This window comes from Culex pipiens, chromosome 1 (assembly GCF_016801865.2).
Source record: "Culex pipiens pallens isolate TS chromosome 1, TS_CPP_V2, whole genome shotgun sequence".
Lineage (NCBI taxonomy): Eukaryota > Metazoa > Arthropoda > Insecta > Diptera > Culicidae > Culex > Culex pipiens.
In genome coordinates, this window is record NC_068937.1 from 109,210,511 (window position 1) to 109,224,697 (window position 14,187).

Genomic DNA, 14,187 nt, shown 5'->3' on the forward strand with positions numbered 1-14,187 from the left:
GCCGGGTTGGGTTGTAGGAAAGTAGGGTATATGACCCTATTTTGGACCTAGTACCTATTTTGGACCTATTTTTATTAATCGAGGTAGTTCAGGCTTTTAAAGTACGAATTCACTGAATCCCACCAACAGAAAGTGTAAGCAGGATCGTTTTGTAGCTTACCTCTTCCAAAAATGTTAACATTTTTGATTATTTCCGCTTTTTCAGCCACTTTTTCCAATGCCATTCGTATTTCCTACCATTTTCCTAGCACTTCGATTAGGTCCAAAAATTCCGGCCTCGTTGCTTATCATATTTGGCTCGCGACACCTCGATGATTTTTTCTGTTTTACACTGACACCAAGCAATTTCGTCCGGTTTCCGAGCAATGTAACTGTTGTTTATTTAATTCTTTTATGTTTTTCGTCACTAAACCATTGAAATAACTATTCTATTATCGAAAAAAACTCAATTCAAAATATTTTTTCAAATCAGCCGCGTTGGATCAGTTTTTGGAGCTACTTTGCCGTCGGTTCAAGGCTATCACCAACACATGTATAACAAGATGTTGCCAGTTTTGTTTATCAATTTATTTCGATATTTCATTGAAATTAATTGAAAATTTTTGATTTAATATTTTGAATTGCATTTCATTACTGTAATTATTTGAAAGAAATCTAAGCTTTAAAAAGCAAATGATTAACAGAAACAATGAAAATATGTCTTTTAAACGATAAAAATGCAAATTGATGCTAGAGATTTAGATGATTTTTAGGACCGATTGCAAAGTATCACAAAATTAAAACTGATGTTTATTTATCTTTGTCTTAACATCATTATCACCAATTTAGCTGCATATATTTTTAATTTTTGCTTCAAAAAATGCAAACTGGCTACCCTGTTGGAATTGAAGGGGAAACGATTGAAAAACCTAAAGGGTCTAGTTCATTAAATCGTCAGCTGTCACCGTGACAGAAGCTGTCAACATCGCTTAAGAGTGGTTTTTGAAAAAGTCGTATGAATTAAATTTAAAAAATCTTGAGTTAGTTTTAAAAAGATCCTAAGCGCTAGTTGTAAACAAATCATATTTTTCGATCAGTTCTTGGTCAATTTACGAATTATAATCAAATAAGTGTCGGAGATCGTGATGGCTGTTACGACGCATTGCAAACTAATCAGAGAAATATACATATGGAAAATATTTTTGCATAACTATCTTCACAATTGGCAGCGTTGGCTTATAATAAATTACACTTTTAGATTTTACCGTGTCAATCATGTTAGAAACACAATTGAACCAGCTAGAAAAATAAAAATCTTCGAAAAATAAATAAGCATAAGAGGTTAATGCGCTAGTTAATGCGATGTTAACTTTATGAATTTTATGATTTGAGACATAAAATTTTAAAAAGTTAGTTAACTATAATTAAGAAAATGTTGATAAATAGCATTATTTTAATCTTCTCAAAGTGTCATGACACCCATATTGCCCAGTCAAAAATTGTTCAGAAATAATCCCGTAATTTGCCTTATTCCGGGTTTCACCGGAGTACCGGGAACCGATCCCAAAGTGGCCAGATCGGTCCGAAAGTGGTTTTGGGGATCATAGATGAGCTTTTTTGAAAATGATAAACTTTGACACCCATATTGCCATGATAGAAATAGTTTTATTTCTGACCGTCCCTTGACCGGTTTCCCGGGGTAGGGAACCTGCCTGCTCAATCCGGAACATCCCCGGTGGTGCAAAATCCATGTTCAGTATTGTTTGTTGGTAGAACAAAGATCGTAACATGAAAAATTGTGTTTTTTCCAAGTTTTCTTTTAACAAAATAGTGCGGGACCCAAAAATTGTCATTTTTGACCCTGTTTGACCCAGTGACCCACCGGAATATCTCCGACCACCGGAATATTTCCGGGTTCTGCGGGTCATTTTCGGAAAAAAAACATTCTAACGAGTTTAACTAATAAAGAAGTATGCAAATTGGTTGAGTTTTTGCTGAGTTATGGCCATTTTAGTGATTCCAATTTCACCCAGGCCTATACGGGTTAAAATTTCTTGATTGTTTAATAATATTTGAACTTAAGCTCTGCGTAAACTTTAGAACCTTTTTTCATTGTAACTTGTTATGTATCTCTGTCATTCATTTAATTTTAAGTTAGGGTTGTCTTTGATGTTCTAATGCTTGAACAATTAGGTCGTAAGAATACGCAAATTGTAAATAGGACAGAGACCTGCTAAAGATGCGTGAGTTTCCATTCAATTAAAACAGGTTTTCAAATTCAAATCCATTGTTTTATCATAATTATTTAATTACTGAAATAAATATTTCGCAAATTATAATCGTGGATAGGCCCTTTGGTTTATCAAACCGAGTTTTTGTAAGTGTGCGTGTTGCCGCCGCACGCCGCAATTCGAGTTGTCCAAATTTCAACCAATCAGAGTGTGGGTCCAAAATAGGTTCAGCGATGTCTCCAAAATACATTCAATAAGTCCAAAAAGCATCCAAAAAATGTTTTACTTGAAATGCTTATTACAATGGAATGGTTAAATTATTTTCAATTTTCAATAGTACACTTTGTTAAGCATAAATTAAGGCACAAAACAATCATGAAACGAGCCAAATTAGTTAGACCGTTCCTGAGAACCATGCGAAATATGTTGACGCTTTGCATAGTAGGTCCAAAATAGGGTCATATACCCTAGTGAGCATTCGTTGAATTTGATAAATTAACTCATTTTCGGCAAAGGATGATCCAAGCAGAGGGAAACATCTCAACCCGTCCTTCTAAGTAATGCAACTTTTCACAGAGCAATGAATTCGACCGAGCCACGTAGCCTAGTGGTAACGCTCCCGCCTAGTAAGCGGTGGATCGGGGTTCAAATCCCGGCTCGGACTAACACAACTGGTGATCTTTTCCCTTCTGGATTCGATTGCTTAGTAAAGGGAAGGTAGTGCATCGTCACAAGCTGGACCTTATCACGACACCTTAGGGAGGCAACCTATGGAATGTTAACATTAACCTTAACATGTTAACATTGAGTTGAGAATGAATTTGCCACTGAATCCGCTTTGTAAATGTCGGCCCCAATACTCTTCAAGGGTGTTCCCCTCAGGAACTGGGAAAGGTTTACTTTTTTTTTTACCTAATGAATCTGTGTCCTTTCTGAACGAATTTGGATCTTTTTTTTTGCGGTAGCATTTCCACATAAATTTAGGCGAGTAATTTGAGTCTTATTTCAGTGTTACTAGACTTAGTGGCACAAAATCAACAATAACAACAGAATTGTTGTTATTTTTAATTATTTTTCTTCAAATAAATGGATAAAACTAATTATTTAAATAATTGATTGTAAATCAAATACTGTTTGAAGTCAACAATCCTTACGTCTAAGAAATGAAATATGTAGTTCAAATTAGGGGTATACTATACTAGAGTGTAACAAAAATGACTTTTTGGCGGGTATTCAAGGGTTCGTTCCGGTGGGCATACTAAGCCCAAATCCAAAATTGTTGTATAGTATTAGGATGTAACAAAAATGACTTTTTGGCGGGCATTCAAGGGTTTGTTCCGGTGGGCATACTAAGCCCAAATCCAAAATATGAGCTTGATTGGACGTAACAGGAGCTGGCGCTCCGCCCTTCAATTTTAAATGGGATTTAACCCGTAAAAAAAGATTTTTTTCAAAAATGTCACTTTTTGAGATATTTTGGCCACTGAAGCGTTTATTTTCAACATCATTGGCGTGTAGGCCGGATCCTTGCGCATCTTTTGGTATATATAACATTGAAATTTGGAGCACCCTAGAGCTCGGTACAGACCTTCAAAGTTTGGCATTTTTTTCGAAAAACTGACCCCAGCAAAATCAAATGGCGTCTATGGCGTCGCGAGGCGCGACGCATAGCTTTTTTGCCGGGACCGATTTTTCGAAAAAATGCCAAATTTGAAGGTCTGTACCGAGCTCCAGGGTGCTCCAAATTTCAATGTTATATATACCAAAAGATGCGCAAGGATCTGGCCTACACGCCAATGATGTTGAAAATAAACGCTTCAGTGGCCAAAATGCCTCAAAAAGTAACATTTTTGAAAAAATCTTTTTTTACGGGTTAAATCCCATTTAAAATTGAAGGGCGGATCGCCAGCTCCTGTTACGTCCAATCAAGCTCATATTTTGGATTTGGGCTTAGTATGCCCACCGGAACAAACCCTTGAATGCCCGCCAAAAAGTCATTTTTGTTACATCCTAATACTATACATAAAGTATTGTTTCATGTAACTGTAAATAACACATTATTTAATTATTTTTAAATCCAAAACATTTTGAGGGGGGGAAGGGGGTCTTTCGAGTCAAAATCGTGAATTTTTAATCAATCAATATTCAATATTAGACAAAAAAAACATGTTTTTAGGATCTTACAATTGAATAAATTCAAAATTAAAAAATTGTAACTACAATTCGAAACAGAGCAAAAAATTACAATTATACAGCGATTACACGTCAAACCAGCAGCATCCAGACCTAAAGATATCAGATTTGGCTCAAATTAGGGGAAACAAAAAAAAAACAAAAAGCGTGATACTAATTATGGAAATTAAAGTGCACTCCCTTGGGCCTTGAATCAATGCTAATGCTAGATTAAATTTACAAAAGGTCCTATCTGCATAGGAAACCCATGACTCATAGGTTGTTTTGAAAATTTACTCTAGAATTTTATTATAGAATTTTAGAAGTAGAATTAGATTTAGGATTTGTAATACAGAGCCATATCATAGAAATTTTGTTTTTGTCGAATCTTACATTACCTAGCTTTCAGCTAGTCGAGGAACAAAAACTCTGAAAAATATTTGCATCGGCCTAAGGCATGCATTAAAGCATAGCTGAAAACATTTACGGAAGTTAAACTACCATGCTGCTCCATTGAAATGAGTTCAAAGTAGATTGTCTGGAGACGCATTGTACTTATATTTTTTTTAGAGGAAAGGTAAAAAAATCAGGCAATTGTCTGTACAGCAAAAACCGAATGCTCTCAAGAGTAAAAATAACCCCTAAACACATTATGTAATTGGTCGCAACGCTTAGAGCGTATTGTAGACCTTCCCTAAAACCATCTAATTCCAAGCGAAACTTACTTGGGGAAACCGTGGAGAATTTCCCTTTTTCTGTTAAAAAGAGGAGCATCAACTTCAACACTTTCCGTCTACCAAATCATGCCATGGTGGCGAAGAGCTGTTCTGATGGAGTTGAGTTCAACCCGAATTATCCATTCATTGGCAGCTTGGGCTTAGACAATCATCACATTACTTACATGATGAAATCCAGTCAACAATCCGATAAAATCGCCGTCTTCAAGCAAAGCGATTGCAATCTGTATGCTTTTAGGTAGATATGCAAATGGATTGACTTGATTTTTTTCATGAGTTTATTATAATGTTTTGCAGGTATTTCTTCGATGAATAATTCAGTGAATAAAATAGATAAAACGGCAACAGATTCAACCGATGCCAGCGCAGCAATCTCTGCATGAATAAATGTAGCACATCAGCATAGATAAACATTTGGATTTGACGTGATTTTGGAAATGATGCATACCACTGAAGATTTCGATAAGAAAGTCATCTACCTCTGGGTGATTTCAAGTGGAGATTTGTCAGTCACACGTGGCTAGTTTTATACTTTGTTGCATTTTAACTGGAGCCAAGCTTTACGATATCCACCCACTTGACTGATACACATTGCCGAGTCCCGGCTGATATTGCAATATTTGTTATGGTATACTTAAGGGCACTGTGGGTTAAGTGGGTATCCTAAATGATTATTGTCTGTTGTTGCTAAATCAAACAGAAAGGTTTTGGTTCAAATGGAAAATGGCTTTTATTTTTGATCTTTTTTTTTTTGTAATGTATCTTATTTGATTTTTTATTTTCAAAGCCACAATTGGTTAATTTTCTTTATTTTCAAAATCACAGTTGGTTAATTTTCTTTATTTCCAAATAGTTTGCAGTTCAAACAAAGCGCAAAGTTATTTTGATCAATAATAACAAGTATTTTTACAAGTTGCAAAATTATATCTAAACCCACTCTCCGCCATCAACACACAAGCATTAAACTAAACGGTGGGAGGTTCGTGCTGTTTGATCTTCCTTGTTTGCCGGGCACGTCCCATAACGATGCTGTGTGTGGCTGTGTAAGTTTGCAACAAAAACACGAGAGTTTAATTTTTCAGTATGTTTATCGAGCAGCACATGATTGGTTTACTTCTGCGAATGCAAAAGAACCCCAGAACAGACCAAGTCTCGAAGGAAATTTTGACTTTTAAAGTCGTTTGGTTGATTTTTTTTAAATAATAGTTTGAATTATACAATATTGTAAAATAAAATGCTAGTATGCAAATACTTACGCCGAATCCCCCAGTCCATCATAGTGTCACAGAGTTAGCCGGCACGAACCGCATGTGCCAGAAGGGGCAATTCTAGTCCGTAATGGCCTCCAACATTCAACGCTCGGTCACTTTTCACCGGAAGTGATTCACTTGCAAACGGTTGCACTCAAACTATTCACATTTTTCTGCATTTATTTTGACCACACAAGTAAACTTCCTTTTAAAGCTATTAAATCTTGAAGCAAAAGACCCCCCGAATAGATTAAGACACTCACAGTTTACTCAAGTGAAGAGTATAAATCATGGTCGTTCAGGGACCAACTATGGTAGACTTCTTCCGGTTTTCTTCATCCACTCCGCAACGGTCGTGACCGTTTGTCTGCACAATGTTAAGGTACGTCACACTAGAATTAACTTCAACTCCTGACAAAGTATTCCCCGTCTGATAAAACGAGTCCTCCTGGATTATGCGTCTCCAAAAACCACTATACTTAATCGCTTAAAACCGCCCGACTCGCGTGCCACGTCCACCACGATCCGTTCCGTTTGCCGTGGCCACACAGACTAAACTGGGACTTGGAGTCGTCATCGTCGTCGTGACACGTTCTACACGACTCTCCGTGGCGTGGTGCAATTTTTGCCTCTCACACTCCCGAAAATATCTAAAAGGCATGGTGCGGTGACGGTGGATGTGAGGGAGGAAGTTGCTCAACGTTGTTTGCATGCAAGCACATACACACACATACAACTATAAACACAAATACAAACGAAATAAGTTTGTTTCGTTGAAAGTGCGGATATTAAGAAAACCAAAAGGGTATTGTTAAATGAGAGGCATTGTGAAAAAACAGGAAGAGAATAGAGATTTTAGAACAATAGAATTTTGTTCGGAAATTTTGCATTTACAACCAATTTTCAATAGAAATTTTCTCTTTTTTTATTTCTAGATATTTTTTTGAAAAGGTTATATAAACTATTATGTTTTATATGTTTATAGGACCTATTGAAAAATTACTCTTGATTTGTTTTCGTAAATATTTAAAAAAATAAATTTGTCCATAAATTAGATAAGTTGAATGCGATAAATATACTGATTCATAATGTATTTTAACGGAAAAATGATTTCAAAACATTTTTCTTGAAAATCTACAGTAATCTAAATCATCAAAAAAAATCATCCAAATTCCAAATTTCCAAATTTTCAAATAGTTAGCGAAAAAAAAATGAAGAGCGTATTTTTTTAAATAGTTTATAAAACATGTAATAAGATTGATGCAAAATCAACTAGCATCATTCATCAGCTGCTTTTTCACTTGGATGCTTTCAGCTGTTTCCTGCCACGAATCTCATTTTGGAAAATTGGCACAGTTTTTATTCTCTATCTCTCTTTTCTTCTTCTTCTCTCTCACACGCTGCTGGCTGCCCTTCCAGAATTTATGATCTCTCTCAAACTCCCTCTCTTCCATTCAAAAGTTCTTATCTGAGTCCACACAATTAACAACAGTCGTTCAATTTGACAAATGACACCGTTTGCTGTGCAATGCACACTCACTCACAATTACATATACACACAAACACAGCAGATTACATCGCAACCTCCTCAATCATCCTCCTCTTTATTCTGGCCATCATTTCCACCCTTTAAAGGGTACCTACCAGCACCACCACCACCACGCCACTAATCACAAACACCCGCGCGACCTTATCGATTCGAAGAGCAAGTACCCAACAGAAAAAAGCACAACGCGACACGACAATCCTTATCAGAGCGCGATCGATGCGATTAATCACGATGAGAGAGTGGAGCAAAAAAAAAAGTCGATCTTGAGCAAACAAAAGGGCAGCAAATTGCACGATAACAAATTGGTTGTTTGTTTTAAGATAAGAAGCGAAACGATAAAAACGATATCCACGTTCGTTGGCGCTCTCTATTGTTCTCTGGGAAAAAAACAATACAGCTAAAACGTTACAACTACAAGCCTCGCGAACAAACTACAAAAACGCGCGAGACCACTTTCCCATGCGTCCGTCCGGCGGCGATGGAAAATGGAGCCGTTCTAACCACGACGAGCGTGGTCCAAGTTGGCCACCACACTTGAGCTTCTTCCACCCACTTGAGAGCATGATGCAGGTTCAACACGCGCTCGAGAGAGCGTAAGAGCCATGCGTGAGAACGAGCGCAGGAAAATGAGAGCTTCACCCCCTCTCCGTCCCTCCGTCCCCTCCGGACGAGAGGGTTCATAAAAGAGGAAAAGCCGCGTCACTGCTAATAGAGCGATAAAATGTTGGAAAATCGGAAGCAAAACAAACAACCTGCTGCACGCCGCCGTCGTTTCTTTGGTACACAAACAGGACAGTGTTTGTGGAAGAGAGTGAGAGAGTAAGCGAGCGAGGTTGGCAAAATCTCTCAAGCTAAGCATAACAGGAAGAAGCTTTGAGCGAGCGAAACGAGAGCGCGTGCACGATCAGAAGATGGCAGCACGGAATCGATGGGCTGAACGAAAGCTTTTTTTTTCGAAAGGCGAACGACAGCTTTTTGTCGGGTGGAAGCGCGTGGTAGTTTTCATTTCAATGGAGGTGGCAGTACATTTGTAAAAAATCTTGAAATGATGCAACTGAAATTCACTTCAGTTATACTCCTCGCAAGAGTGGTTTGAGGTGTTCAACAAATTTGATATAGATGGATATGGCCACTGTAGAACCTTGAAACCGGTCCCTGAAACAAATGTAAATCATAGGGTCATTCCCCATTAGGGTGACAACAAAAATTTTAAATTTTGAAAATTCTCAAGAGATACCCCCTGGCACGATTCGCTAGGTTAAAAAAATTAACTGTGCCAATTTTGAGCCCAATTGGTTAAGGTTTAGGAGTCGCTATTGATCGTTGAAGTTTGTATGGGAAAACTCTCAAAAAATGTATGCGGAAAAACATCGTTTTAGGATGTTGACAAATGGTGGCGCAGGTCTGGCCCAAAATTGTTAAAGTGTGAGGTTCTTGTAGAATATTCAATTCCCTCGAAGGGTGCGTGAAGATCCGGGTATTGAATAATTGGCATAGATACTTATCTTGCCAACGGAATCGAGTCAGGGGTTATCCCAAATGTCATTTTTTTTATTGTCACCTTACTTCCCATCCAAAATCAAGAAGTTTGATACGTCGAAAGACTTTCTAACGCTGTTTGCCTATTACGGTTTCGAATGTGGCCACCGGAGATGCCAAGAAGGACGATTCCTGATAAAGGGATAATCAGGACCAATAACCATCACAATTTTTTCACTTTATTTTTGTAAAGGCATAAAAATTACCCTAAAACAAGTTGAAACCCCGAATATGAGCTTTATAGTTAAAAATTAAGCATCAAAAAGACCGGTACGTACCCCGTGCTTACATTTGTTCAGTACTACTCTAAAGCTGTTGCATATATTTTTCAAAGTTTTTGTCCCTCCCCCCTTCAACAACTTTTCAAAAAATCAGGGGGCAAAAAAATATGTTCTTCAAAGAACATAAAATTTCAATCTAGTTTTAAGTGCAATAAGCTGAATACAATCTGAAATGCATTTCCTTGCGTTTATAACCATTTTTGACAAATTTGATTAAAATTTACAAATCTTTGGAGTTTTACAGAATTTTCGATGTACAGTTACGGCAAAAAGTGTTTTTCCGAGGCAAAAAACGGACCTAATTGATGCCGGTCAATTAGAACTTTCAACCAAGACTGTTCTTATGTGAAAAATTCCGAGGAATCGATTGGTGATAGTGAGAATCCACGGATATTTGCGTAAGGCCCGTTTAAGGTCGATTTACCCTATTTTTTGCTGTTTTTATTAGTTTTAAAATGTTACTGAAATGTTCAATATTTTAACATAACAATTAAGTCCGTTTTTTGCCTCGATTTTTCCCACTGTGCAATGTTTGAATTGTGAAATGCTATTATTATTTTTTTTCATTTTTTCGCAACAACAATCACTCTTTTCCGGCCAGAGTCGCAGGACAAAAACATTGAAAAATATTTGCATCGACCTAACAAGCACTTGAGATACTATGACTATTGGTCAAAAAACAATACACCTCTCAAAATTTCTTAATAACAAAAACAATTTGAACATCTAAAATCTAAATTTATCTAAAATCAAATGAAACAAAAATGATGCTCAAATACAAGATGTGATAAAAACAAGTCATCCAACAGTATTTCTTTTTGTGGGAATCCTATTAACATGCTACAATGTTTGAAGAAGAAATTTTCAAGCAATTCCAACAAAAATATAAAAAAGATGATTTTTTGAGAGGTCATTTTTGGCCAAAAACGTACCACAACTTTGGACATTTGCCAAAATGACAGGATTTGTTCTAGGAACAACCCTTTCGGCAGTCGCGCTAGTGTACTTTGTGCACCGTTTGTATGTACGTTTGTAAGATAGGCCCAAAAACGCGACTTCCGAAAGGTTGACATAATTTAGTTTCATTGAGAAGAACCTGAAAAAACACTTTGACACAATCTCACTCCCCAGACCCAATGTCACCCCCACTGGCGGTAAATCCGATTTTAAAAACAAACTATCAAATAACGGTGCTTAAACTTTAGCGTTTACTTTAGTTTTGTCCGAGCTTTCCGTTTAAAAAGACCGAGCCACGTAGCTTAGTGGTAACGCTTCCACCTCGTAAGCAGTAGATCGGGGTTCAAATCCCGGCGCGGACCAACGCAACTGGTGATCGTTTCTCTACTGGATTCGATTGCTTAGTAAAGGGAAGGTAGTGCATCGTCACAAACTGGACCTTATCAACGACACCTTAGGAAGGCGACCTATGGAATGTTAACAATTAACCTTAACATGTTAACATTAGTTGAGTTAAAAACTGCCACTGAATCCGCTTTGTAAATGCTGGCCCCGATACTCTTCAAGGGTGTTCCCCTCATGAACTGGGAAAGATTTAATTTCACTTTTTAACATTCCGTTTAATAAGTTATTTGTATTTAAGTTAATTCTTATAACATCAATTTCTTGGGTGTTTTACCGGAAAAGAGTTTCTAGAAAATTAGATAAAAAAAACAATATTTTTAAAAAGATGTACCCATGCCCAGTTGTTATATTACAGTGATGTTTGTAGTGTGAATTAATGAATGATTTATGTAATCTTTAATTTAAACTAAGAAACAAAAGTGGGCCATCAGTAAACCACTTTAGAGGGTGGTTTGCGATTGTCCACGCTCCGTGTAAAAAAGATTTTTTCGTTGGACAAATGTCCACAAAAGGAGGATGGTGGGGGGGGGGGGGCGAGGGGTTTGAGGTTTAAAAAAAGGTTCGCGTGGTTTATGGATGGTCCCTATGCACTTGCCAGGGAAAAACTTAAACTTCACTTTAGCCCTGTTTGTTCAAAGATAACACTTTTTTTCTCTCTAAATCAAATCATCAGGCGTGACTGTCAACAATAAGGTCAATTTCAGTTTATCACGTTCTAAATTACAATCGACCTTAACCTCCGTTCTGTTTGTCATCCAAAATTGAAATCGAACACTTTTTTTGCCTGGGATGCGTAAAGGCATCCCAACAATCTACTAACGCACGTAATTCAATCCAAATTTTCAAAATTGAATTTGGTGAGGCGGCATCGATTTCAATGGAACCGAAAACAACGAGGGAAATTGTTTCGATTCGATGGCTCGTTGGTCAAGGCCAGTGCTGTGACCGTTGGTTGATTTCAGGTAACAGTTTAATTCGATTATTCGTTTAGCCGATTTTTTTTCGGTGCGTCATTGATGAATGCTGACAGTATGTTAAGTATATTCCTCGTAACAAAGCTTAAAAGTTTGTTCTTGATGGTTTGAAAGTACAACCTACGTAAATTTTGTTTTCGTTTGATCGATAAGCATGCTGTTTTCATTCAATTCTATTGAAAGTCGATTCCAAAGTCGCAGAAAGGAAGCACCCACACGAAGGAAAATCATTACCGAACTTTGCTAGGTAACTGATCTCGTCGGACAAAGAGGGCAACTCCAAATATATTGGACAACAAATGTCCCCCCAAGTGGTCTGAAACGCGCCACCTACCGACGCGCCGTCGAAGCAGAAATTGGCTATCATGATAAGCAAAACATTTCCAAGAACTTACCTCTCGACGTAGGATGGTTCATCAATATCGACAGCGGGCACTCGTCGTCGTCCAGGATGTACTCGGAACCGTCGCTGTTCACCTGTAAATTACGCAGAAATTCAATGATCCGAGGCGGTGAAGCGTTAAAATTGACTAGTGGAGATATCTGGAAGTGGTTTTTCCCCAAATTAATTTCTAATCGCCTTACCATGGTTTGGTGTTCAAGAAAAGATTTCAAAATGGGCCATCGAAGGCAGGTGAAACTGAGTAATTCGTATAGACAACACCACGCACCCCGGGAAATACCCCTCGATCCAATAATCCTATTAGTGAATAACTAACCTGAACCAAACAGTAGTGCAGCGGGTCGACCTTGTCCATGCCGTACTTGGCGAGCATCTCACGTACGACGGCCTGGGCGCAGTCCCGGATCGACAGCAGCAGCGTTTTGTACGGCACGTCCCGGCACAGACTCTCGCCGTAGATCTTGAGCGTTCCACCGGTGTCGGGGCCGCCGTCCCGCGACCGGAACTGCTGCAGCTTTTTCTCGAGTTTTTGCTGGCGCCGCCGTCGCATCACGGCTTCCGGGTTGGAAATGGACCGCGTGAACGACGTTTCCGGCAGTTCTGCGTGGGAGAGTTGAAATGAGTTTTAAAAGTGGAAAATGTTGTTAAACTGCCAACGGCATGTTCGTATTTTTAGCGCAGGCGGGTTTTTTTTATGCTTTCCAATTAATTTGAGTGCCCTTTAATTGCATTTTTATATTGGTTGCAACATGTGTTTCATTTTTCATGGCAAAACCAATATGATTCAACACAATGCTCTCAGCTGCACTTTGTTCATCCCACTTCATTACAACTAATGATCTTTTACAAGCATGATTGATGAAAGTGATGCAGAATCTACATGGTAGGTGCACCAAGGGCAACCAGGGATGTTCTCGGGGAATATATGAACAAACAGATTTTTAATTACCAATAAGTAAAAAAAAAAATAAAAGGAACGACAGTATTATTGTTATCGTCTCCACAACGATTTTTTTATGCACAAGCAAAAATATGTGTGTGCCTACTCCCGCTAAACAGCGCTGGCTGGCAGATCCCAACCGCAAAACTCACCTGTATAAAGCTTTTCGGCCACATGGTTCTCGTTTCCGCCACCGGAGCCCAGCTTCGACAGCTTCTCCTTTTTCTTCTGTTCTTTTTTCTCCCGCTTGGACAGCTTCCGCTTGAAGCTCGGCTGATCCGTGATGCTGTCGAGAGTCTGCAGGGGGGAAAAGAAAAATGCTCTTTGTGTATTTTGGTTGGTTGATGATTGTTGGAAAATTGATGCACAAACACGGAAATGTTGGAAATTTAAAAATTGAATGTTAAAAGCTTTTCCGTGCTTTGCATGTTTTCCAACACGAAGTTTTCCGTGTTCACGTGCAGAACCGCACTCTCCACCTACGTTGGTTTTCTGGGCACAGTTCTTCAGCAAAAAGCGTCCCTCCCGGTCGTCGTTGTGCCAGTTGAGCTGCACCAGCAGCGGTTTTTCATCCGGGTTGAGCTTCCGTTCCTCGCCGTTCGCGTGCACCACGTACAGCGCGTAGTTGGGCAGGGAAAGCATCCGCATGTCCGGGCGGAATTTTTCTATTAGCGTTTCTGTGGAAAAATGCAATGAAATATTAATATCCTGTACCGACGGGATTTTTTTTTCTGAAAAGGGAGAGATCAGCATGACGATTGTTTGTTTAT

At 38.4% G+C, this 14,187-nt stretch overlaps 1 protein-coding gene across 10 annotated transcripts in view; it reads right to left on the reverse strand.

Annotated features, from left to right (window-relative positions):
- Positions 1 to 14,187, reverse strand: part of LOC120429283 (afadin) — a 154,538-nt gene that overhangs the window by 86,553 nt on the left and 53,798 nt on the right. For 8 of the 10 annotated variants that reach the window (XR_008211847.1, XM_039594511.2, XM_039594510.2 and 5 more), the window contains exons 4-7: positions 13,901 to 14,094; positions 13,570 to 13,714; positions 12,794 to 13,077; positions 12,470 to 12,551 (exon numbers count right to left, since the gene is read on the reverse strand). Coding sequence is in view for 9 of the 10 variants with exons in the window: in XM_039594511.2 (XP_039450445.1) it covers positions 12,470 to 12,551; positions 12,794 to 13,077; positions 13,570 to 13,714; positions 13,901 to 14,094 (705 nt within the window). In the remaining variant the exon portion in view is untranslated. Of the gene's footprint in view, positions 1 to 6,375; positions 6,998 to 8,013; positions 8,387 to 12,469; positions 12,552 to 12,793; positions 13,078 to 13,569; positions 13,715 to 13,900; positions 14,095 to 14,187 lie in introns of those variants that run through there. The other 2 variants (XM_039594512.2, XM_052706521.1) reach the window with 2 other exon arrangements.